The sequence below is a fragment of the Chrysochloris asiatica genome, unplaced genomic scaffold (genome assembly GCF_000296735.1).
Source record: "Chrysochloris asiatica unplaced genomic scaffold, ChrAsi1.0 scaffold00041, whole genome shotgun sequence".
Classification (NCBI taxonomy): domain Eukaryota; kingdom Metazoa; phylum Chordata; class Mammalia; order Afrosoricida; family Chrysochloridae; genus Chrysochloris; species Chrysochloris asiatica.
This window is the reverse complement of record NW_006408559.1, coordinates 12,265,613-12,291,576: the sequence shown is the minus strand read 5'-3', so window position 1 is coordinate 12,291,576 and position 25,964 is coordinate 12,265,613. Positions and strand designations below refer to the sequence as shown.

The window sequence follows — 25,964 nt, the reverse complement described above, 5'->3', positions numbered from 1 at the left end:
AACTTCCAGAGGTTCAAGCCGGATTCAGAAGAGGCCGTGGAATGAGACATATCATTACTGATGTCCAATGGATCTTGGCTGAAAGCAGAAAATATCAGAAAAAATGTTTACCTGTGCTTTATTGAGTATGCAAAGGCTTTCGATTGTGTGGATCATGACAAGCTATGGACAACTCTGCGAAGTATGAGTATTGTGGAACACATAATTGTAATCATGAGGAATCTGTACCTGGACCAAGAAGCAGTTGTTCGAACAGAACATGGGAACACTGAATGCTTTAAAATTAAGAAAGGTGTGTGACAAGGCTGTATTCTTTCACCATATTACTCAGCCTGTATGCTGAGCAAAGAATCCGACAAGCTGTAAAGATTATAGCCTAGCAAACCCTATGGGGCAGTTCTACTCGGGCCAGTAAGGTTCCTCTGAGTCAATTCAATGACAGTGTGTTTGGTTTCTGGTTTATAATGCAAAGCAAATATGTGTACCACCCATTTTTTTTCATGTTCTCGAGATAAGTGATAACTAATCTCCACATCTGGTGTGGTGCTATAGGATAAGCACTGGACTGCTAATTGCAGGGTCAGCAGTTCAAACCCACCAGTTGTTGCTGTGAGTTGGAACTCATCCTAAATTCACCTGGTAATTGTGATGACCACTTGGGTTTGCTAATTGCCTTTATCCAAAGAAAAAAACAATTTCTGCTATCTTTATGATGAGGATAGATTTGCAGCTTGGAGCCAAGCGCCAGCTGAAGTTAGATTTCCTTCCCTCCCGGATTGACTAGTCTGGAGGAAACATTCCCGCTGGGTCTTTGAAGTGGCTTGTTTCCACTTAAAAACATTTACCTGTAATTCGCAGAGTCAGATTTCTAGAGTAAATGCTCTAGAGATGGGGGACACGGAGGTCTCTTCCCTGAACGTGGATGACGGCTGTGAATATGATGTTGATGCTACAAATAAACTCTAGCGAGTAAACAAATTAGCAAATACGGAATCTGCGAATAACGATGACGGATCAGCTGTATCAGGGGTTTTTCTGTTTTTCACATCAGAGCCTCAACTTGCATTCCTGTGTCCTCTGTGAACTTGGCATTTCTCCGCTCCCTGAGAGGTCTCTGTCACAGAGAATCTGCATTGTTTCCAAGGACGTTATTACGAAGCCCTGTCTGTCCCTTGTCATACACCTTACAAAGTGGAAACATACTCCCAGCTACATTCTGTATTTTAAGGTGATCGGCCACTTTTTATTACAGGTGGAATTAACACGAGCTCTGGTAGCGTAGTGGTTACGAATTGGGCTGCGAACCTTAAGGTCAGCGGTTCGAAACTACCAGCTGCTCCGCGGGAGAAAGATGAGGCTTTCTACTCCCGTAAAGATTTACACCCTCGGAAACCCTGTACAGGGTCGCTATGGGTCGGAACTGACTCGACGGCACTTAACAACAACAACAACAACAAGTTTAGAAATTGTAGGTTACTCGTAACGGGACTTGTGGGCAAATATAGACCAATTTTGTTTTTCATGTTCTGCGCTTTGAACGGACATCATTTCCCTTAAAAAACACTGATGGTCTCAAAGTTACCCTCCAGCAGGGCTGGATCCATGGATATATGTCAGTTCCAGTATTATAAGAAAGCATCATTGAAAAATGAGTAAAGACATAAAACCCAACAGTCCCTCAGTGTCCCTGTGTCCAAGTCCCTCCTGAGCTCAAAAGGCATCAGATTCTGCTTCAATTACGTTTTGTTTTGTTTTTAATCAGTGGCTTCTTGAGAGCAGTTTTAAGTTTCTAGAAAAGTTGTATAGGAAGTCCAGAGGGCTCCCAGAAACCCTTGTCCCTTCCCTACACACGTAACTCCTGTTATCATAGTCGTGCACAAGTTAGGTATGTGGCCCATGTGGTTTGGTTTCCACAAGAATCAGTACCAGGTTAGGGCTTTTGTGGTTGGAGGATAGGAGCCGGGGAAACTCTCCATGCGAATTATAATGAGCTTGGGGGTCATGGGGCTGGAAGAAAAGATCACAAAATGGCAATGCTGCACAATAAGTTATTTGTTGGGGCCAAGTGCTGGCAGTTGCCATGTGCACGGGGCAGTCCTTTCCTCCAGCAGGAGACCACCAGACAAGGAGGAGAGCAAGGTTGCTTCCAGGGCCAAGGGCAGGTAGGGCTTACCTGTCTAAGTAAAGTCCCTCTGTGGTGAGGTGGGGAGTCTCGGGGTCAGAGAGCTCCAAAGGGCTGTAGGGAATTGGAGCCCTGCTGAGGACCACAGAAGGAGCCTCAGTGAAACAGTGGTTAAGTACCAGCTGTTAACAAAAAGGCGGGGGTTCGAACCCACCAGCTGCTCTGTGGGAGAAACATCTACTCCTGTGAAGATGTGTAGCCTTGGAAACCCTACAGGTCAGCTCTGCTCTGCCCTTGAGGGTCATTTGGGGTCTTACGTTATAGGTCAGTGCAAGGTTTGTCATATCGATGACCAGCAGATATTGGACAGTTTGGTGGGATGTGCAAAACAGGCAGACTTTAAATGGCTAAGAACCGCTTAGTTGGGCTGTTTTTAAAGCAATTGGAAATGTAAAACTGAATTTGGGGGCTAAGGGATGTCAGCCTGCTATAAAGAAATAAACAACCTGGAGTTGTCTCTGACTCACATATGTACCGTGCACGCTTTTTCTCATGGGGTTGCTTTGGTGGCTACCATGGGCACGTGACCCTGGATGTCTTGCTGCGGCTACACAGGTGGGACCTCTGCTGAACACCCCTCTCTGTCTCTTTGAGCCCAGATTTGGAACACCTTTTTCCATGGCCGCTACCTCATCTTACTCATGGGCATCTTCTCCATCTACACGGGTCTCATTTACAACGACTGCTTCTCCAAATCCTTCAACATCTTCGGTTCTTCGTGGAGCGTCCGACCCATGTTCAGAAACGGCACTTGGACGTAAGTGTACACTCAGAGGTAGACACTCATCGGCTGACCACCTGGCCTCCATGAGGGTCTGCAGAGGTCTGCACATGGCTCTGCCCAGAGTTACCCCTGAGGAGGGCAAGGCCAGGGGCCATTTCCTTGTGTAGTACGTGGGCATGTTTTTGAAACTGGAGCTCCATTAAATTTAAATACGTTAGGGGGCAAGTAAAGAGCCCTGGTGGTGCAGTGGTTAAGTGCTTTATTGCTAACTGAAAAGTCAACAGTTCGAACCCACCAGCAGCCCCTCCAGAGAAAGATGAGACATTCTGCTCCCATTAAAGTTTACAGCCTCTGAAACCCTATGGGCCAGTTCTCCTCTGCCCTACAGGATTGCTGTAAGTCAGAATTGACTCGAAGGTGGTGGGCTTTGAGATGGATTAAACATGTATTATGGAACAATGGGTAGTATACACTCGTGAACTAACTCAACTGCTGAAAGTTTGGGGGTCTGAGTTCACCCGGAGGTGATCAACTTGCAAAAAGTCACCACTGCAGACGTTGTGAAGCCCACTTCGGGTCTGACACAGAGCAGCTGGTTTATAGAGCACACGCCTTGTGGCAGGTGCCACTGTGGAATAAGGGACAGCAGGTCTACACTGGGTGGACTTGAAGCAAAGCTTCAAGGGGAGAGGGCATTTGGCACGGACCTTGGTCTCGCAGGGAATTCAGACAATCCGAGCTCTGGACCTAGGCTTGCTGGAGCAGATGCTGACCTGTGTGGGTCCCTGCTGCCCAGCAGCCAACACCACAGATTCTCCATCAAGGCATTTTATTCAGCATTTGGAGCAGCTTGATTTCAACATGAAAGCTATGGGGGAGGATATAGAGATCGCAACCCTGGTTCCCTGGTCTGTCCACTGTCAGCAGGATTGGAAATGGCTGCTGAGGCTGTGGGTGGCAGATGGCAGGTGCTCAGAGAGTGAAACAGGATTACGGTGGGACAAGTGTCACTCACGTGTGGCCTTTGCATCACAAAAACACGGGAGACTAAGACGTATGGACAGTCCACCTCCTGTTTAATCCATTTACCTGCCGGTGGACACCCGGGGCTACGTCCTGTCCTGTTTCTGCCCCGTGTGCTCCCTTCAGCCCTGCCTCCGCCCTCCTTCCTGATGGATTATCACTATAGCTTTTCTCTGTTTGTCAGTGGGAGAGCTCACTGGGTGCTCAGACTGTGGAGGCGGGAGGGTGCCTCGGGAGCCCCAGCACTGGAACAACACTGGGCTCTTCATCCGAGGGGCACTTCATGGGGCCAGATGTACGCGTTATACCTCCCAGCTGTTGGCCTTGGGTTGACCACACACTCAGGATGTACAGTCCTGACGTCGTTTCTCTGACCTCTGATTGACCGTTGCTCTTTTGCTTTCTCCTTCTCTAGTGACCACATAGTGGAGACCAACCCCTTCTTACAGCTGGACCCGGCTGTGCCAGGAGTGTATTCTGGAAACCCCTACCCATTTGGGATTGATCCGGTAATAATACCCTCTTGTGTTAAATATTTATTATGAAATAACTTGTGAATGTCTTGCATTTATCCCTTCAATGGATATTTGTGGAGTCTTGGCCTAGCTCTGTAGGATAAACACTGGACTGCTAACCACAAGGTCGGTGGTTCAAACCTACCAGCCATTCTGAGGGAGAAAGACGAGACTGGCCACTCCTGTGAAGATTAAGTTTTAGAAATGTTATGAGTCACTGTGGGTCACTCTGGGTCACTGTGGGTCGTTCTGGGTGGCTCTGGGTCTCTGTGGGTGGCTCTTGCTGGCTCTGGGTCACTGCGGGTCACTCTGAGTCACCGCGGGTCACTCTGGGTAGCTGCGGGTCACTCTGAGTCACCGCGGGTCACTCTGGGTAGCTGCGGGTCACTCTGAGTCACTGCGGGTCACTCTGGGTAGCTGTGGGTCACTGTGGGTCGTTCTGGGTGGCTCTGGGTCTCTGTGGGTGGCTCTTGCTGGCTCTGGGTCACCGCGGGTCACTCTGGGTAGCTGTGAGTCTGCACTGACTCGTTGGCAGTGGATTTGTTTTGGCTTTTGTCGATTTTAAAAAAACAACTAGTGTTTTCTCTTTCTTTCGGAAGCTTATCATAAGTTTCAGGATATATTAAGCTTAAACATTGTTCACTTTGGTATTGGTAAGTGTCATTGAGTCAGTTCTGACTCATAGCAACCCTGTATAGGGTTTTTGAGGAGTGGCTGGTGGGTTTGAACTGCCGACCTTTCTGTTAGCAGTCCAGTGCTGATTCTACAGCACCACACCAGGACTCCTTGTTCATGTTGTTGTTGTTAGGTGCCATTGGGTCGGTTCCAACTCATAGTGACCTTGTATAGGGTTTCCGAGGAACAGCTAGTGAGCTTGAACCACTGACCTTGTGGTTTATACCGACTTTGCAGTCCAGCGTATTAACCCGCAGCGCCCTACCAAGACTCCCTTGTTCATTTCAGTCATGATAATAATCTTGCATAAGAATAATAGCTATGACAAAAATGTCTTGTTTGAAGATCTTGGGTAGAGAGAAGGTGCTAGAACCTACTGAATCAGCAAATATATGTTGAGGAATGATGACGAGTCGCTTTTCTGACACACCTGCTGGATTCAAGTAAAAACAAACACCATTCCACCCCCTGCACCCTCTACACAGCCCTGACACACTTTTCATAGAGCTCCCAGCCAACTGCCTTATTCTCCACCAGGTGTGCCCTGTTGTTGCGTTGTTATTAGGTGTCATGGAGCATAGTTCGGAGTCCTAGCGACGCTATGCAAACAGAATGAAACCCTGCCCGATCCTGCGACATCCTCGCCACTGCTGCTACCCTTGGTTTTGTCGTTGCTGCTTCTGGTCAGTCCATCTCTGTGGGGTCTTCCACTTTCTCACTGACCCTCCACTGTCCCTCCTGCTAACATGTCCAAAGTCTCACCATCCTGGCTTCTAAGGGGCACTCTGACTGTGCTTCTTCCAACACAGATTGGTTTGTTCTTCTCACAGTACTTGGTACTCTCAGTATTCTTCCCAACACCACAGTTCTTTATTTATTGTCCAACTTTCACATGCATCTGAGGCAATTACAAATGTATAGGCCTGGTGGTTAATAATCACCTCTTTAAGAAACTCTGGTTGCCCAGTAAGTACACATATTGGACATGCAGAGCGCAGAAGAGAGCTCTGGGGCCGGCGAGGGTGGGTCTCAGTGTACCGAGGTGGGAGTGGAGCCCACAGGGGTGCTTGGGGTCCCTGTGGGGAGGAGGAAAATCCACCACTGTGGTCACTGACCAGCTGAGACCCTAGTCAGTCCCTGCCCATCTACTGTGTCTAGGTGCCTGCCTCAATTGGGGTGGCACAGAAGGCAAGACCCCTGACCAACCCTTAAGCTCCGGGAGCGTTGTCTGCAGAATGTTTTCCTGAGAGACGCGCCCCTTCCCATCTGTAGAGTGATACGCCACTGAAGTTCAGAGTGTTGTTGATGTTATTGTTGTTATGTGCCGTGGAGTCAGTTCTGACTCGGCGACCTGTACAGGGTTTCTAAGACTGTAAATCTTTATGGGAGCAGAAAGCCTCATCGTTCTCCTCTAGATCAGCTGGTAGTTTTGAACTGCTGACCATGAGATTAGCAGCCCGATTCGTAACCACTATGCTACCAGAGTTCCTTGAGTACCGGTGGCATTTTAAAGTAGGGATTGGATAAATTCTTGGGTAGGAGACCTACATGCCATTCCTAAGGGAACTGAGGAAGACCTGAGACCTCTCTGTACCATTTCAGAACATCCTTTCATCTAGAACAGGGAAGAAGAAAATCACAGGGGATTTTCCCCATTTCTTCTAGAACCTTGATATTTCCCTTGGATAGGAGCGGTTCCTGGTTCCTTTTGTATCATTTCCCCTGGTCCCCCCTCTCAAGAATCAGCCTTATCTGAGTCGCTGCTTCTCAATTACACACGAGCAATTAGGCAAACCTGCTGCACAAGATCTCTTTAAAGTGTTGAAGAGCAAAGATGTCAGCTTGAAGACTAAGGTGCGCCTGACCGAAGCCATGGTATTTTCAAACTTCATATGCACGTGAAAGCTGGACAGTGAATAAGGAAAACCTTAGAGGAATTGGTGAATTTGAGGTTTGGTGTTTTAGGAGAATATTGAAAGTACCATGGACAGTCAGAAAAACAAACCAATCTGTGTTGGAAGAAGTGCAGCCAGAGTGCTCCTTGGAGGCCAGGATGATGAGACCTCATCTCTCTTACTTCAGACATATTGTCAGGAGGGACCAGTCCCTGGAGACGGATATTATGTTTGGTAAGGTTGAAGGTCAGAGAAAAAGAGGAAGACCCCCCATAAGATGGATTGGCACGGTGGCAGCAGCGATGGATTCAGGCGTAGCAACAATTGTGAGGTTGGCCCAGGATCGGGCAGTGTGTCATTCTGCTGTGTGTATAATAAGGTTGCTGTGAGTCAGTACTGACTCGATGGCACGTAAGTACTGCTACTAATTACTACAGAAGCAGCTTATTGCAAAGTGAAAGTACACTTCAAAGAGAGAAGTGGGTCTGTCTCTGCGAGTGGAGACGACCCTGTCGATTGGGGAGTGTGGATTAAGTACAATTTTCTCTTCCTGGTCCCAGATGCCTTCTCCCTATGTCTTAATAGAGGGGAGGAACATTTGATTTTCAGTAAAGGGGTGCAGGCTTTTTGGAAATGGAGTGCTACCCCTTCTGTTTCCTTTGGGGGCTATCTGCTCCTGGTGCTATTCACAGAGTACTGAAGGTTCCTTCCTTTTGTGGCTGGTTGTGTTCTTACACCTGATGCTATTTTTCCTGCTGTAGTCTCAGCTCCAGCTCTCTTCCTTCTTGCCCCTAGTCTGTCCCTGTCACCTTCAGTGAACTTTTTGGTGAAAACTCATCAAGTGCAGAACCACGCTGAGGGTTTGCTACTGTGTCATTAAGCTTCATTTATTGGGGGCATGGTCCCTTCCCCTTTCTGATCCTGAAGCAAGGCTAAATCTGACTAATGGTGACAGTGTGACCAGTGGCGTGGCTGCTTTGGGAAAGTGGAACTGTGCCCCCAACTCCAACAGGATTTCTAACTTGGGGCTCATGTGTGTGTTGACTTGTTTTCCCATCCAGATTTGGAACTTAGCATCAAACAAGCTCACCTTCTTGAATTCCTATAAAATGAAGATGTCAGTCATCCTGGGAATTGTCCAGATGGTGTTCGGGGTGGTTCTCAGCCTCTTCAATCACATGTAAGTTCCATGAGTCCCTTTCTGTTTGTTTGATCAAACCCAAGGATGAGTCCTTACAGAACCACCATCTGGTGGCACATGAGTCCTCCAATGGATGGAAAGTCTTCCCTCGGGTCTCGCTGTAAGCCAGGACAAGCAGGTTTGCTGGAAATGGCAACTCTGTCTCTGAAGCTGAGTCTCTTGAAGGTCAAGAAAGACGTGCATTTTCCAGTTAAAGCTGTGCCCTTCTGAACCAAGAGGTTGAGGTTGGTGTTGTCTCCATCCACTGCTGGGCAGATGGGGGCCTACCAAATTCTGGCCAAGGTGCCCTTCTTTCTGAACCCAGTTGGTGCCATTTCTGGCTGGCAGCATCCTCTCTGTCACGCTTTTGTTTCAACATATTGTCTTATCGACTCCTCCTTTTCCCCTATCAAGATCCATCATTGGAGAACTTCTAAAATTTACTTCCGCCAAGGCTAGATGAAGACTCCTGGTGTGGCACTGTAGGATCAGTACTGAAATGCAAACCACAAGGTCGGTGGTTCAAACCCACCAGCCACTCCTTAGAAATCCTATACAGGGTCATCATGAGTTGGAACCAACTGGACAGCACTTAACAAGTGTATATGAAGGAGCTTCAAAAGTTCATGGGAAAATGGAATTGAAAGAAGACCCCCAGCGAGATGCATTGGCAAAGAGGCATTATCAATGGGCTCAAGCGTGGCAATGATAGTGATATTGGCCCAGGATTGGGTAGTGTTTCGTTCTGCTGTGCATAAGGTTGCTATGAGTCGGTACTGACTCGATGGCACCTAACAACCACAACAACAACATTATGGGCAAAAAGGAGTCCTAATGGAGCAGAGGCTTAAGAATTGGGCTGCTAACCACAAGGTCATTGGTTCGTTCTGTTTAAATTTTGGAAGGTATGTGTGTACCAAAACATTTGACATTTCAATAACCGTCACATGTTCAGTTCAGTGACATTAATTATGTTCACCATGATCCACTGTCTCCCTTATCCACCCTGCAAACTTCTCCTCACCCTTCACCAAAACCCAAGCTCACCGCCATCGAGTTGATGCCAACTCACAGCACCTGCATAGGGTTTCTGAGGCTATAAATCTTTGCAGGAACAGACAGCCTTGTCTTTCTCCTGAGGAGAAACTGGTGGGTTTGAACTGCCAAGTTTTCTGTTAGCAGACCAATGCCTAACCCACAGAACCACCATTAGCACAAGCTCACAACAAAACTCCCCCAACCAAACCCATTGCCGTCAGGAAGATTCCAACTCCTAGTGACCCTCTGTTGTTGTTAAGTGCTGACCAGTTGCTTCTGACCCATAGCAACCCTGTATAGAGTTTCTGAGAAGCTGCTGGTGAGCTTGAACCACCCACCTACCTTGTGGTTCAAACCAACTTTGCAGTCCAGTGCATTAACCCACAGCGCCACACCAGGATGCCAGTGAGCCTGTATTATACAGAGTAATAGAACTGTTCCCACAGGGTTTCAAAATAAAATCCTTAGGGGAGCAGAAAGCCTGATTTTTTGTGGGGCAGCTGGTGGGTTTGAACCACTGACCTGATTGTTAGCGACCTGGTGATTAACACCCTGTGCCACCAGGGATCCTTTAAGCTCATGCTCTCCTAAGCACTGAGCCCCCTCTTCTCCTTTCTCCTATGCAACTCTCACGTGTTGTAAAATTGATTCTTCAACCATTTAAGAACGTAAAAGCCATGTTCCGCTTACAAATTGTACAAAACAGACATTTCACTCGATTTGACCCGAGAACCACAGATTGCCAATCCTGGCCTCAGAGCATCTGCAGGGGAAGCTTCCGCCTCCTGCTATGGCTCTTCTGTCTTTCATGCATGTGAGGCTCTGGGCACCTACCAAGCTCTGCATCCAGCCTTGCCTTCTGGACCCTGGTTCAAAGTTCTTGTCTTTCTCTTCTCTTCCCTCTGGGTGTGCTTGCCGCTTGCTGGCGAGTGGATGCTGTGTTCAGAAAAGTGAACAGTATATACTTTGGGAGAGGATGAAGTGCAGCCAGAATGTCCCTCAGAAGTAAGGGTAGCAAGACTTTGTTCATGTGCTTTGAATGTATTACCTGGAAGGATCATCCCTGGAGAAAAACTTCTTTTTTGGTAAAGTGGAGGGACATCTAAAAAGAGAAAGACCCTCAATAGACACAGATGGGCACAGTGGCAGCAGCAATGGGTTCAGACGTAACAACAATTGTGAGGATGGCACAGGGTCCGGGCAGTGCTTTGTTTTGTTGTACGTGGGGTTGTAATGAGTCAGAGCTGACTCAACAGCATCTAATAACAACGTTCCCCTGGAACCCTCCTCCAAGGAGGTGCAATGACTGATACACTCAGTTGCAAAGTGAAAGGTTCAGGGTTTAAGTGCCCCTACAAGAGGCATCTCGGAAGACAGGCCTGGAGATCTACTTCTGAAAAATGAGAAGTTGAAAACTCTTAGGAAAAATAAGATGTGAAAGGGAAACAGGTAACTGTTGTTACAGGGAGGGGCATGTAATCCATGAAATGAAACAAAATGTGTGACTGGTTGAAAGAAAGAAACAATCTATGATAGTTATGGGTGTGGGGAGGGAAAATTATTCACAGGCTAGAGTGTAGACACATGTCAACATGGGTGACAGGGCAGGCAACACGCAACGCAAAGGAGAAAAGACGAATATAGTGAAAGCCACAGGAAATGTATCATTTAAGTAGTTGTTATTGTTAAATGCCATCAAGTTGGTTCCGACCCATAGTGACCCTGTATAGTGTTCTAAGGAATGGCTTGTGAGCTTGAACTGCTGACCTTGCCGTTCAAAACGACTTTGCAGTCCAGCGCATTAACCCACAGTACAAGTAAATACTGTTAACTGTTAATACATGGAAGGGCTTGCAATCATTGTAATGAAGCAAAACGTAATTTGTTGAATGTAAAACTAATGATCTGCTCTGTAAATCTTCACTCAATTCCCAATAAAAGTTAAAAACAATAAAAACCTTGTGGAGCACAGTCCCACTCTGACCCACTTGGGGGTGCCATGAATCAGATGTGAAAACCTTGTGGAGCACAGTTCTATTCTAACACATATGAGACACCATGAATCCAAGATGAAAACCCTGTGTTGCACAGTTCTACTCTGACCCACTTGGGGGCGCTGTGAGGTGGAGTTGACAACACAGCTGAGTTTTGAAGGTTTCCTTTGTGATCTGGTTTTGTGTGTGTGTGTGTTTCCAACCCCAGCTACTTCAGAAAACTGATCAACGTCACGCTGCAGTTCATTCCCGAGATGATTTTTATCATCTGTCTGTTTGGATACCTGGTTTTCATGATCATTTTCAAATGGTGCCAGTATGATGTGCACGTGTCGCAGCGCGCCCCCAGCATCCTCATCCACTTCATCAACATGTTCCTGTTTAACTACGATGATCCTTCCAACAGGCCCCTGTACGAATATCAGGTATCACTGAGTTTCTTTTTTCCTCTTTCCACTCGGGCATGCCCGGGCTCACCTGTAGGCAGAGTACTGCAGAGCCGCTGTCCAAAAGGCAGGGACTGAGGGTTCCGAGTATAGAGGCTCTGCTTACAAGAATATTCAAGTGTCTAGAGCAGAGCTGCGATGTGGCACACGAGATGGGTTATTGCACAGGGGTTGTGGGGAAATTGGCTTGTGCGTTGGCTAAGCTAAAAGAAGAAAAAAGAAAAGAAAAAACATATATTTATATATATCTTCAGTTGATTTGGCTTGAAGGTGGAAATATTCTAAATAACAAATTCCTGGTGAGCCAGTTACAACTCTTGGCGCCCCCCCATGTGTGTCGGAGTAGAACTGTGCTTCCAGAAGTAGACCTCCAAGTCTTCCTTCCATGACACCTCTGGGTGGGCTTGAACCTCCAGCCTTTTGGTCAAGCATGCTAACTATTGGCAGCACCCAGGCCCTCCAAATAAAGGGGGTGCTCTGCATAGCACCTAAATAACACTTAGTTGTTTTTGTTAAGTGCTGTCGAGCCGTAGCCAACTCATAGCCACCCTGTGTGGGTTTCTGAGGAGTGGCTGGGGGCTTAGAACCGACAGCCTTTCAGTTAGTCGTCCTGTATTTATCCTGCAGGACGACACCAGGTGCTTTAAATATTGAACTAGCATTTTCTTCTTTTTCTTTTTTCTGTTTGCATTTTATTCTTAGTGCAAAATAGTATTTTGGAGGCTTTCTGCTCCCATAAAGATTTATAGCCTCAGAAACCATATACAGGGTCACTATGAGTCAGAATAAGGAGCTCTGGTAGCGTAGTGGTTATGAGTCAGGCTGCGAACCTCAAGGTCAGCAGTTTGAAACTATCAGTCATTCCTGGGAGAAAGATGAGGCTTTCTGCTCCCATAAAGATTTTCAGCCTCAGAAACCCTGTGCAGGGTCGTTATGTCAGAACTGACTTCAGGGCAGTGAGTGAGTGAGTGAAAACCAACACCTAACCATGTAGTCGTCTGTTAGTCAAAAAACATACTCTAGTTAATTTTCCTAAGAAAGAAAATGAAAACAGGACCAAAGAGGGACCTCTCCGTTTGCAGGAGTCATGGGTGCCCAGGAAACCAGCAAGCTCATGCTTTCCCAGGAGTTTCCAGAACCAGCTGGAGGAGATGCTTTTACTCTCTCTTGTTGGCCAGTCAACCCCAGCACCTGGAGTGTACCACGATTGTGATTTCTTCCATTCATTTCAGACTCATTATCAAGTTAATATTTCATTTAGTAGAAATGTCCCATTGCAGCTGGGTATAAAAGTAATTCTGCAAACACTTATCTGCTAACACAGAAGGGTCTTTTCTCCTGGCCGCTCCGTGACTAGCATGGTGGTGACGTCGGTGGAACTGGGTCTTCACTGAAGATAAGGGTTCACTTCCGTATGTTCTGGTTCCTTGGGAGCATGTTGTAGCGTGGGCTGGATGGTGTTATCCGTTCAGGGTGTCATAGCTGCAGCCGGTCTCCTCCTGGAGCCAAACACATGCTCCTGAGGCTGACTTCTGGTTGATGTGGCACCGTAGGGTAAGCACTGGATTGTTAACTGCTAGGTCAGTGGTTCAAACCCGCCAACCGCTCTTGGAAACCTATACAGAGCCTCTATGACTTGCAACTGACTCAACAGCTTTCAACCACCACAACAGCCACCCCTGCAGACACATCGAAGAATAAGAACAAAATGTCTCATGACAAGATTTCCTAGGGAGTGATTTTTAGCTACTCATCATTGAAGAAATACACTTCTAAAAGCTCTTCTCTGGCGACCAACTTACTACTTTCGTGACCCTGTTGGGTTGTACAGGATCCCAGGTGGTACAGTGGCTATGCACTTGGCTGCTGACTGAAAGGATGGAGATTTGAACCCATCAGCCCCTCTGAGGTAGAAAGATGTGGCCTTATGTAAAGATGACAACCTTGGAAACCTACTGGGGCAGTTCTACTCTGTCCTACAGGATCACTGCAAAGTGGAATCAACTAGTGGCAACAGGTACATGTTCGGTGACACATGGTTGGTGATCTTGGCCCATCTGTAGACAGTTGGCATTTCTACAATGTAACTTATTCCACGGAGTCCCTGAGAGAAAGTGTTCAGGTTCCGATTGGGTGCTCCAGAATCCAGCAGGTAACTCACCTGCGTGGCGGCCATGAAAGTCAGGCAGAGATGGCAAGCAGCCTCTTCGTGGGGTGAGGGTGGGGACCCAGAGAGCGCACATGATTATCTCATGTTGTTGTTGTCAGGTGCCGTCACGACCCCATGCACAACAGAACGCAGCACTTCCCATTCCTGCGTTACCCTCACAAGGGTTTCCTTTGAGACAGTGTCCTGCTGGGTTCATAAAATTAACCAATAGAGACCATGTTTGTGACTTAAAATGACCCCACTGATTACTCGAGAGTAGTGCCTGGGGTCACGGGGCCTTTCCGGACCAGGGACAACCACCCAGATTTAGGAGAAATAAAGGTGCCTTTAAGGAGCTCTGGTAGCATAGTGATTACGAATTGGGCTGCTAACCTCAAGGTCAGCAGTTCGAAACCACCAGCTGTTCCACAGGAGAAAGATGAGGCTTTCTGCTTCTGTAAAGATTTACAGCCTAGGGTCGCTATGAGTCGGAACTGACTGCACGACACACCACCATCACCAAAGTTTCCTTACGTTGTGTCTCTTGAGTTCTTCATGCCCAAAGGACTATTTGCAAATGCTATGGCCAGAGAGTAGGGGATAGAGTGGACTTCCAGTGCCCCTGAAGTGGACACTGGCCACAGTGGGACTGGAATCGCTATCCACGATAGGAATGTTCCAGCTATGATGGTGAATCCCTTTTACCTTGTTAGGCTGAAATGACAACCTCTCACCATTTTGGTCTTTGCAGCAAGAAGTCCAGAGTTTCTTTGTAGTCATGGCTCTGATCTCTGTGCCCTGGATGCTGCTGATTAAACCCTTCATCCTCAGAGCTAACCATCGGAGAGCCCAGGTGAGGACTGCTGCTCTCTCTTCACTCACGGGGAGGGGGGCAGGAAGGCGGGAGGGGGTGGTGGTGGTGGTGTATGTGTGTTGTTCGGAAGAGACCGGAAGCTGGCCCTGAAGGAGGGAATGAAGCGCTCAGCAGCAAAACCTCTCCTGCAGCTCTTCTTCTCAGCTTAGCCTGTAATGAGGCCATGGTGGTGGCTCAGGGGTAGAATTCTCACCTTCCATGCTGCAGATTCAGGTTCGATTCCTAGCCCATGCACTTCATATGCAGCTAACTCTTGTGATAGTTTGTTTTTGTTTTTTTGTGGGGCGGGGGAGGACCCTGGTGGCATTGTGGTTAACTGAAAGGTCAGGGTTTCAAACCCGCCAGCGGCTCCTCTGGCAAAAGGACTGGTGACCCGCTCCTGTAAGCCCTAGGGGACAGTTCTACTCTGATGCCTGAGGTCACTTTGAACCAACTCGATGACCCCCAATAACAACAACAACAGAAGTGGTTTTGCATCAGTGTTATAAGTGTGGGGACTTCACGGGATCATCACAGATCATGGGCAAGAGCTCAGCATCGTCAATTTTATTCGTTGCAGGTTTTCATGTTGGCAAATAGCAGGTTAGCCCACTTGTTCCTTTTGTTTAAGTTGGTCCTGAGCCGCTGATTTACCCAGGGGGAAACCGAAATTCAGCCCACTGCCATCGAGTCAATTCTGACTCACAGCGACCCTGAGTAGGGTGTCCGAGGTGTCAGTCCTTTTGGGAGAAGACAGCTGGTAGTTTAGAACTGCTCACCTTGGGGTTAGCAGCCTGACTCATAACCCACTAGGCTACCAGAGCTCCTTTTGCTCGGACTTCCTATTTATTCTATTCTACATAAATATTCTATCGGAAGCTCAGACCACCGACCTTTCTGATAGCAGCCCAACGCTTAACCTTGAAGAGCGTTAAAGACGACCTAGATCAGATAATACCCTAGGGAGGGTCGCTTTCCAGTGCTTATTTAAGAGCTCTTGGCTGTTAATCAAAACGTTGGTGGTTTGAACCCACCCACCACTCCTTGGGAGAGCGATGTGTCCGCATGCTTCCATAAAGATTTACAGCCTTTGAGGAGGGAAGGCAGCAATGAAGAAACGGGCTGAGTTCAGCCACATTCCATAGACTCCCGTTGACCTGGAGAAGAGAGAGAGAAGAGGAAGGGCTGGTTGGTCTGAGGTGTGGTGAGACCTGGGGACTCCTGAGCTCATGGACAAGGACATAGCCACGGAGGGCTAGAGCTGAGAGTGAAGCATCCAGCTGATATGAAGTGAGGGGACATGCACAAGAACGCTCAAACTTGCAGATAGTACCCATTTGACCTAGCCTTGATGGCTTGATGATCAGAACTTGACCAAGGGAAAATAAAAAAACAATTTTTTATAAAGGAAACAATTGTAAATTGCTACAATTTGATGAGCTTGACCTATACTTATGGATGTAGTAGCTCCAAATACCAACAGAGAGGGAAGGAGTCTTCACATCAAGTATCAATGCTATCCCCTCTGTACACAGGGTAGATAGGGATGGGTGACTTAGACACTGGCTACCTAAAATGAGGGGACAATAAAGGCATGAAGAGACTGGCTTACAAGTTTTCAAGAGGGAGTTTAGTTGAAGAGTATGTGGGGGAAGATAGAGTCCCCATTGAATAGTTTTCATCTTGTCTAGACAAGTTTGGTGAAAAGAGATGGGGATACGATTCTTACGATTCAATAGTGAGTAATTGTTACCATTACTAATTGTGATTGTCACAACTGTAAAGGTAGAAGTTTTATAACAAAAATGGGGGAGTAGTTAGTTTTACATTCCTGGAACAGAGGACCGACCCTAGGACCATCAAGGGAGAAGAGCACAAGTAGAATATGGGACCCTATCCAGAGAAACAGTGACACCAGAGATAGAGGCAGAGATGAGGACATGGAGAGAGGGAGCAGCTGAGGACTCTAAAACTCATGGAAAGAGAAAGGCTGTGTGCTGGTGGCCAGGAGGTAGACTTGCAGACTGTGCCCTTTGGTGGTTTAAATTATTACATATACCTGAGTGTTTCTGTATACATCTTCCCACCCCCCCATTCACAGCCCCAAAAAAGTTGGAAATGGAAGCAAATACTGTTGAATGATGTTGCACAGAGGAAATTGTAATCATTGCAATGAAACAATGGTATAAAGCCGATGTTCTCCTATGTAAATTATTAATCAATTCACAATAAATTAAAAAAAAAAAAATTACAGCCTTTGAAATCCTGTGGGGAAGTTCTACTTGTCACATAACCTCCCCAGCTTGTCGTGGGTCTAGAAATGACATACAGACACCATTTGGGATAACTATCTGTGCTTCCCACCACTACAACAGAAGTTTTCATGGAATGTGTATGCCTTAGATGGCTGTCAATCAAATGTTAAAACCTTTTTTTTTTTTTTTTTAATCTTTGCTGGGTATTGACCAGGAAGATGGTAGGGGCTGGACAGACCTGGTCAGACTGAAGTTCTGGAGGTCCGTCCCTAGGTGGCGCCCTCTTTCTAGTTTCACTGCCTCTCCTCCCACCGCTTTATTTCCCAACAGTCTTGAGTCTTCTACAACTTCCCTGATAGGCCATTTATGTGGGATAAAAATAAGTAGAAAAGCCAAGCAAAAGGAGCTCTGGTAGCTCTGGGTTACGAGTCGGTCTGCTCACCCCAAGGTCAGCAGTTGGAAACTACCAGCTGCTTAGAAAGATGAGGCTTTCTGTTCCCATAAAGATTTATAGCCTCAGAAAACCTACGCAGGGTCACTATAAGTTGGAACTTACTCCACAGCTATACAATCACCATCACCATCATCAAGCAAACAGGAGTTCTGATGTGACACTTTAGGCTAAGCACTACACTGCTAACTGCAAGGTTGGCGGTTCAAATCCACCAGTTGCTCCTCTGAAACCCTATACAGAACCGATGTGGTGGTATTTAACAAAAAACAAGCAAAAAATACTTTTTGGGCTCATGGGTGAGAAGCTGAAATAAGAAAGGGGTGAAGAATTGTCCAAACAGGTGATCAGATGTTTCAAAGGAAGGTAGCAGATACTTGTTTGTAGATATCTGTGTGCTTCTTCCTAGAAACTCAGCCTGCCCAAAGGTGAGGACCAGATGACTGCTGGTTCACCTGTGCCCAGAGACTCATTTGTGTGCACAAGAGCTCTGCCTGCCAACAGCAGCTGGACTCAGTGTGGCTGCTGCCCCCTTTCCCGGCCTTGGGCAAGGAAGTAGAGAGGGTTCTTAGTCTGCCATACCCGCTGACACCTGTAACCTGGCTGGGTCACAAGAGCGCCCAAAGACCACTTGGGGGCCTGTCCCCTTGAACTTGATCTCTGAGGCTGCTCATTAGGGTCTTGGTGGTTCTTTTCATATTGGGAAGATTTTCTGCTGATCCTAGGCACATTTATCAACCTTTCTAGACCCGAGGATACTTTGCTGTCAAATCAGGTGTTAAGGAATTGGCCTGAAAGGTAAAAGAGGTAAACCATACAGAGTTCCAGATAGCTAAGAGGCAGTGAGGACGTTTATTTCGAAATGTGTGGAATTGTGGTCCTTCTAAGGTGAATTTAGAGCTCTCTTCTTTTCTTCCACTTGGTGACAGCTGCAGGCATCCCTGGTCCAAGGAGATTCCACAGAAAGCATGGAAGGTGGTAACTCACACCACTCTATCAGTCCTGCTAAGAAGTCTTATACAGTTAGCCATGGAACCCAGGATGACCACGAGGAAGAGGTACCCGGGACTGGACACCCCAGGAAGGCTTCCCCGTTTGTACAGATTCTAGTGAGATCTAGTCGGGTGATACTGAAAGCACTGGACAACCAGTAGGACACGGCCCCCAACTTGTCCGATGGGCATGAGCAGGAGACTCGGAATGGTCTGTAAGTCCCCACTGAACTGCAACCGTGTGATGGCTCAGTCACAAGAGGTCAGGGAGGCCCTGGGAAAGGGCAGCCCCAAAGCAGGTCCGAGCAATAGCTCTTCCCCAGCCTCTGTGGGAGAGTTCTGAGGGCAACAGCGGTTCGTGATAAAATTCTCCCCTTCCATCCTGAATTCTGGGCCTGTTTAGTTAAATGCACCTGATACGTGGGCTACGATGCTGAACCAGTTTCGGTGGCGTTTCTAGGCTGAAATGGGCTTGGAAGAAAGATCTAGCAATCTACTTCCAAAAACCAGCCAACAAAAGCCCTATGGATCTCACAGTCTGATCCCCAACCGACCCCTGGGGATGGTGCAGTGTTTCCTGCTGTTGTTCATGGGATTGTCGTAGGTTGGGGCCCGACTCATTGGCAACTAACGAAAACATGGAAGTATTTTAACATCTCAGCCTAGTGAATGTCAACCTTGATCCAGTGATACTGAAGGTCCTAGTGTTACTGAGGTCTCCTGGCTCAGTTCACACTCTGGGCATTCTCTTACTTTTATCATGATTTCCTGAAACCAGGAGAGCAGAGCCCAGATCAAGCCCTAGATACTGCCACAAAATGTGGGCTGTTTCTCCAGCCTCCTCCCCCCAGAGGCTACCGTGCTGCTACAGCCTCTTCTCTGCTGTCGGACCTCAACCCCTGCCCTTCCATGCTTGGCTGGCTGTCTCTGGAATGTCGTTGCCTCGGCTGTGATTTCGTGGATTGTCTTTTTCCTTCTTTTCCAAGGCCCCCTTTCTGCCAAGGGCAGCCACTCCCGCTCCAGAATCTGTGCCCCATTTTCCCAGGGGAAGGCAGCTGGCTGTTTTCCTGGGAGGATTGAATTCCCCACCAATCCTGCACTGCAAGCTGGGGATTTCCACTGGAGTCTACTCCAACTCTGGAGGGGGCCAGAGAGCCCCCACCAGGAGCTGTGTCTGTGGTGGTATTCCTACAAACGTGTATTCACGTGAATGGATGACTGGTCCTTTAGGGTTAGTGAAAGCCTAAGTCATGGACGATTCTTCCAACAAATTTTCAAAGGTGACAAGAGTAACCCATGGTAATGGCTAATTAAGTTTGTCAGAGCTACTGCCATAGTTTAGGATGCGATACTTACCGACCTTCCTTTTCTGGTCAGTCCTGGCCTGGCCAGTACAACCTCCCCCGTCAGTTTATCTCATGTCCTCAGCATCTTTCCATTCCATCTCCACCCCCATCCTTCCTTCTTACCTTCTCCAAGGACAGCTGTCCATGATGGGGCACCCACAGTCTCCATCCATAGGCGCTTGTGTGGGGGTCTCCATCCTGAGCGACGTCATCCTCTCCCCCTCTCCCCACATGGCATCAACATTACAGATCTACTCGCTCCAGCTCTGCCCTGCCTTCCTGAACCTTCATGGTTTCACAGAGCTTCTCCGTACTGAGTTGGGAGACACCGCGTTTGTCTTTTCTCCACATCACTCACATGACTCTGCTTCTTGCTTCTCTGACCTTTTCTGTTTTCTCATCACTTTCTTGTCTTTTCTTTCTTCCCCCCTTATTTCTGAAGGAAGCTGTTTCCCAGAGAAAATGAAGAAAACCCTGTGGAACACAATTCTACTTTGCACACATGGCGTTACCATGAGTTGTGATCGATTTGATGATGACAACATTAATCTCGATTTCCCCCGGGTTGGACTGTAAGGGGCTTGGGCAGCACAATGCTTACGTACTTGACTAATAACCACAGGGTCAGTGGTCTGAGTCCTCCAGCTGCTCCCTGGGAGAAAGCCCTTCATTTTCAATATTCTCTCTTCCAGTTCAATTTTGGAGACGTCTTTGTCCACCAGGCCATCCACACCATCGAATACTGCCTGGGCTGCATCTCCAACACGGCCTCGTACCTGCGCCTCTGGGCCTTGAGCCTGGCCCATGCCCGTGAGTGGGGCCCTGGGAGTCACCATCAGGTCCCCGTGGGAATCACAGGCCAGGCCTCATAGGGGAAGCTGCATCTCGGCTTGTTTCTGGCATGCTTGTGAGGAGAACGCGTCTTCTTTCTTAGGAAGAGATACTTGTTTCCCAGTCGGCTGGCTTCCTATTGGTGAAATGGTTGGATTTTCACTCATTTTCTAGGACTGCCCGAACAAATGACCAAACTTAAGGGCCTAAAAGAACACAAATTGGTGCTGTAGGTTTGTGTTTGCTTGCCTCTGCATATGTGAGGTTCGCAGACTTGCATCCCTCAGAGCTCACCGTCCTCCTCACCTGTCCTCCTTCTCGAATCCTGGTGGTCGGTCCATCTCTGCGTTCTTAGAGGATGAGAGCAGCCGGTACTCTGCCCTGGTAAGATGAGCCCCCTGGGTGAGAACTCTCCTGTTGCCTCTTGCAGAACTCTCTGAAGTGCTCTGGACCATGGTGATGAACATTGGTCTTCGCCAGCGAGGCTGGGGAGGCCTCATTGGGGTCTTCATCATTTTCGCCATCTTTGCCGTCCTGACTGTCGCCATCCTCCTAATCATGGAGGGTCTCTCAGCTTTCCTGCATGCACTGCGTCTTCACTGGTGAGGAGCTGGGTCCTGGAGACAGGTGCTGAGGGGTATGTGCCGGGTTCAGGATACAAGCCATGCTCAGCTCACCTTTCTGTGACCTTGGAGTGATGTTGAATGACGTGGAATACCTACGCCTCCACACGGGTCTAACGGATGCCCTGTATAAACCTCCATTTCCGTTCATCGATCCCCTTTCCAATGATAAGTGTTCACATGTTACCGCTGGCTTCCCGGTGTCGGTGGGATTGGTGGTGTTAGTTGCCATCCAGTTGATTTGGACTCGTGGCACCCCCTTGTGTACAAAGTAGAACTGCTTCATAGGGTTTGCCAGGCTGTGACCTTTCGGAAATCGAACACTGGACCTTTTCTTACAAGCCACCTCTGGGTGGGTTGAACCCCCCACTTTTGAGTTAGCTGCCCAGCACTTAACCCATTACACCAGCAGGACTGCTTCAATGTTTAATCCCCCTTTTTCTTGACCCTCAATGACAGGGTGGAGTTCCAGAACAAGTTCTACGTTGGGGCTGGTTACAAGTTTTCTCCATTCTCCTTTAAACACATCCTGGATGGGACGGCTGAGGAGTAGCTTCGGGTTTGCTGGCTGCCCCCTTCTCCCCACGTCTGTGCCTGAGACGGAAGTCAGTCTTACCTGGAATGTCAGCCCCTAGCCTCAATGCAGCGATTGTTCTAATCTGAGGCAAGAAGCCATGGGCATGACTTCACCCTGTCATCCAGAATTATCGTCACCTTGTGTGGCATCTTAATGATCAAATAATAAAATAATTCAGATCTGGTATGTGTGTAAGGTGTTCACTTGATGTTTTCTGACAGTATTTTAAGCCTTACACTCAAGAAAATAAACATCTAGGTCATTCATTATTTTCTTTAAGATGTCTTTATTCAAAACAATTCCTTGAAATTTGGTATGGACAATTACCAGTCAAAGCTGAATAACACAGTGGTATACACTGACCCCACCGCAGGATTATGTTTACTTTGGTCTCTCGTTTCCCCCTTCCTCTAACACCTTATTCCCTCATCTGGCGTAGTATTACAAGATTAGGGACTTTCTCATGGGTTTTCACCCCAGATGAGGAAGAGCGGATAATGTTCTCAGGGCGGGTGCGCCTGGCCCCTGAGGTGGCTGTCTGCATTGCTCAATCTGTGGAATGAAGTATAACAACATGGCATCAGTGGGGACTCTACTGTCCACACTCATGAGGATGAAGGAACTGAAGGAGGAGATGCCAGGCTCCAGGAAGTTCTAGAAAATGGTGCATCTGGAAGGATCGTTTGCCTGTTACCCTCTGGAACCGTTGGCCCCGAAGTTATTTCTTAGGGCACCTGGGTTGGGAAACTCCAACAAAATGGGTATGGAATAACGTACAAGGGGGCTTCCGGAATTTCACAGAGAATTGGAATCTAAAGTTAATGGAATTTTCTCACAACATTTTTGAAGCCCTCTGGTACATTCTGTTTTATTCTGATTAACTTTTGTTTTCTTAATTCTGTGCTGTTGTTGTTAAGTGTTGTTGAGTTGGTTCTGACTCATAGAAACCGTGTGTATGGTTTGTGAGGAGTGACAGGTGAGATTGAACCTGTCTTAGTGATTAACAATCTAGTGTTCATCCTGTAACCAAACCAGGAGTCCAGTGCTTTACAAAGGACAAAGGCCTTTCACACACACAGCGTGTCGAGAACACATTTTCCTTGTTAGTAAGTAAGATTCCAGATGTACGATCCAAATTCAAAATCACCTTTTGGAATGTTGTTGTTAGGTGCCATCGAGTCAGCACTGACCCATAGTGACCTTATGCACAGCAGAATTAAACATTGCCCGATCCTGGGCCAACCTCACTACTGTTGCCACGCTTGAGCCCATTGATGCTGCCACTTTGCCAATCCATCTCTCTGGGGGTCTTCCTCTTTTTCTCTGAACCCTCCACCTTACCAAACATGATCTCCTTCTCCAGTGACTGCTCCCTCCTGACAATATGTCTGAAGTATGAGAGACAAAGTCTGGCCATCCTGGTCTCCAAGGAGCACTCTGGCTGCACTTCTTCCAACACAGATCTGTTTGTTCTTATGGCAGCCCATGGCACTTTCAATATTCCCCTCCAACACCATAACTCAAAAGCATCAATTCTTCTATGGTCTTCCTTATTCACTGTCCAGCTTTCGCATGCATATGAGGTTATTGAAAATACCATGGCTTGGGTCAGGCGCACCTTAGTCCTCAAGCTGACATCTCTGCTCTTCCATACTTTAAAAAGGTCTTCTGCAGCAGATTTGCGTAACGTAATACGTCGTTTGAGTTCTTGACTGCTGCTTCCATGAGTGTTGCCTCTGTTTTTAACCCCCAGCAGCCTCAGCACTGGACTGAGTGAACCACAAGGTTCAAACCCCACAGCTGTTTCTCGGAAACCCTATTCAGCGTCACTATGAGTCGGAACCGTCTTGGCAGCACGTAACAACAAGCCTACTTTCTAAGGAACTCTGGTGGTACAGCGGGTTAGGTATTGGGCTGCTAACCACAAGGTCCAGGGTTCAAACCCACCAGCCACTCCTATGGAGAAAGATGAGGCTGTCTGCTCTCGTAAAGATTTACAGAAACCCTGTGTAGGATTGCTGTGAGGGGGCATCGACTCAATGGCAGTGGGTTTTTTTTTTTTTTTTTTTCTTAAATGTTTTATTGTGAATTATGTGATAGTTTACATAGGAGAACATTGGTTTTACATTCATTCTATTGTATATCATCTCATCCCCTCCATGCATTCCTTCCCCCGTACACCCCAGGTCTTCAGCACACAGTCGCTCTCCCTCTCTGGATCTAAAGTCTCCAACTGCTCCATTGCTCCATGTCATCATCTCTGGCTCCATTTCAGGCATCACTGCTTCTCTGGGTAGGGTCCCGCTCTCTGCTCTTCTCCCTTGATGGTCCTAGGGACCTCCGCTCCTAGACTGAAAAGTTAATCACTCCCCTCCTTGCTATAAAAAATCCACCTTTACATTTCTGACCCTCACAATCAGTCCTGATAACAATTATTCACTATTGTATCACAAAAGACTCGTCTGCATTTCATTGCATCAGCCCCGGCTAGTCAGATTGAATACTACTCACTAGAGAGTCTACCTTCCTCCAGGCCTTCTGGATCTAGGTTCCCTCTTGAAATCTTGTAAGCCAGTCACTTCTTGCCTTTGTAGCCCCCCGCCCCCTATTTTGGGTAGCCAATGTCCAAGTTGCTCGATGGCAGTGGGTTTTGGTTGGGGGTTTGATTTGCCCACCTTGTAGCAGGGTTGGCTGGTGCTCATGGGAATAACACACCTCTCTGAGGCTGCATGTCCTCACTCATACCCCAAGGCCCCTCTGGGTCACCTTTCACATCAGTGCCAGTGCTTACCATGTACATGTTAGGTGCTCAACAAATCCCCATCTCCTGGAGCACAAGCAGGAAGGTTGGAGACCAAGCTCAGATGTTGTTGTATAAGGTTTCCAAGGCTGTAAATCTTTATGGGAGCAGAAAGCCTCTTCTCTCTCCCGTGGAACAGCTGGTAGTTTCAACCAGGACTCCCCATCTAAGGCTAGAGCAGTCCTTTTAGATAGCTGTTGAGAAAGGAAACAGTAGTGAACAGACAACCTTGAAACTGCCCAGTGACCTTGGCATGAGACTGAGTGGACTTCCATTGTTGTTGTTAGGTGCTGTTTGGTTCCAACTCATAGCAACAGAAGGAAGGATGCCCAGTATCGCGCCATCTTCTTCACAGTTGTTGCTATGTTTGAGTCCATGTTGTTACCACTGCCAACGCAATGTCTTCCTCTTTTTCGTTACCATTTATACAGCACCTTGGTTGGTTGGGTAGTGCCGTTGAGTTGGTTGTGACTCATAGAGGTCAAGAGCACTAACCTCATTTTGGCCAGGCGGGAAACAACCCTTACTTGCTTGTTGGTATATAACAGGAAGTATCCAAGCTTAAGGAACTCTGGTAGTGTTGTTGTTGTTGTTGTTATGTGCTGTGGAGTCGGTTCCAACTCATAGTGACCCTGGTGTGGCGCTGTGGGACAAAACACTGGACCACAAAGTTCATTTGAACCACAAGGCTCAAACTCACCAGTGCTCCTTGGAAACGCTCTACAGGGTCGCTATGAGTCAGAACAGACTAGGTGGCACTTAGCAACAACAATAACGGCCTTAGATAGAACCCTGGTGTGGCAGTAGGATAAGCACAGGACTGCCAACTGAAAAGTCTGTGGTTCAAACTCACCAGTCACTCCTTGGAAAGCCTGCACAGGGTTGCTGTGAGTCAGAACCGACTTGATGGCACTTAACAAGGCTTAGATGGATCACCAACTTGTTTTCTTTAACCCTAAACAATAGTGATGATTTCAAGACATGTTTTCTGTCCCTTGTCTGGACCTCTGCTCTTTTAGAACTTCCCCAGACTTCCTGAGAACAGCAGTCATTTCTCTAAAGGTTTGACAGCTTTTGTCTCCATGACAGGCGTCGTTTCCCTTTAAAACAGGATCCCATGAAGTGCAGCTGAGAAGGGGTGTGGCCTAGGTGTCACTCACTTGCCCAGGATGCCAAGGTGCTCCTTAAAAAATCTGTTCACAGACCTGAGGAGAAAGGGCAGGACAAGTCAAAGGACTGGGCCCCTGGGGCAGTGAGTCCAGAGCCCTGAGAGCTCAGCAACCGTCCAGTCTCAGCTCAGGACTCGGCTGCCGTGAAGAGAGCCCGAGGTTGGAACACTCTCTAAGGGATACAAGGTAAGAAGTTCTCTTATGGGCAAGAGGTGGTAGAGTTTATTTTTCCTGCTTCTGTGGGTA

At 47.6% G+C, this 25,964-nt stretch overlaps 1 protein-coding gene across 1 annotated transcript in view; it reads left to right on the top strand.

Annotated features, from left to right (window-relative positions):
• The window catches only part of ATP6V0A4 (ATPase, H+ transporting, lysosomal V0 subunit a4), a 49,441-nt gene extending 27,716 nt beyond the window's left edge, over positions 1-21,725 (top strand). Inside the window, exons 12-20 of the mRNA XM_006861165.1 lie at positions 2,782-2,939; positions 4,345-4,438; positions 8,076-8,194; positions 11,435-11,651; positions 14,573-14,674; positions 18,310-18,438; positions 20,411-20,528; positions 20,980-21,151; positions 21,632-21,725. Of these exons, the coding sequence (XP_006861227.1) occupies positions 2,782-2,939; positions 4,345-4,438; positions 8,076-8,194; positions 11,435-11,651; positions 14,573-14,674; positions 18,310-18,438; positions 20,411-20,528; positions 20,980-21,151; positions 21,632-21,725 (1,203 nt within the window). The remainder of the gene's footprint in view (positions 1-2,781; positions 2,940-4,344; positions 4,439-8,075; positions 8,195-11,434; positions 11,652-14,572; positions 14,675-18,309; positions 18,439-20,410; positions 20,529-20,979; positions 21,152-21,631) is intronic.
• The last annotated feature ends 4,239 nt before the right edge of the window (positions 21,726-25,964 follow it).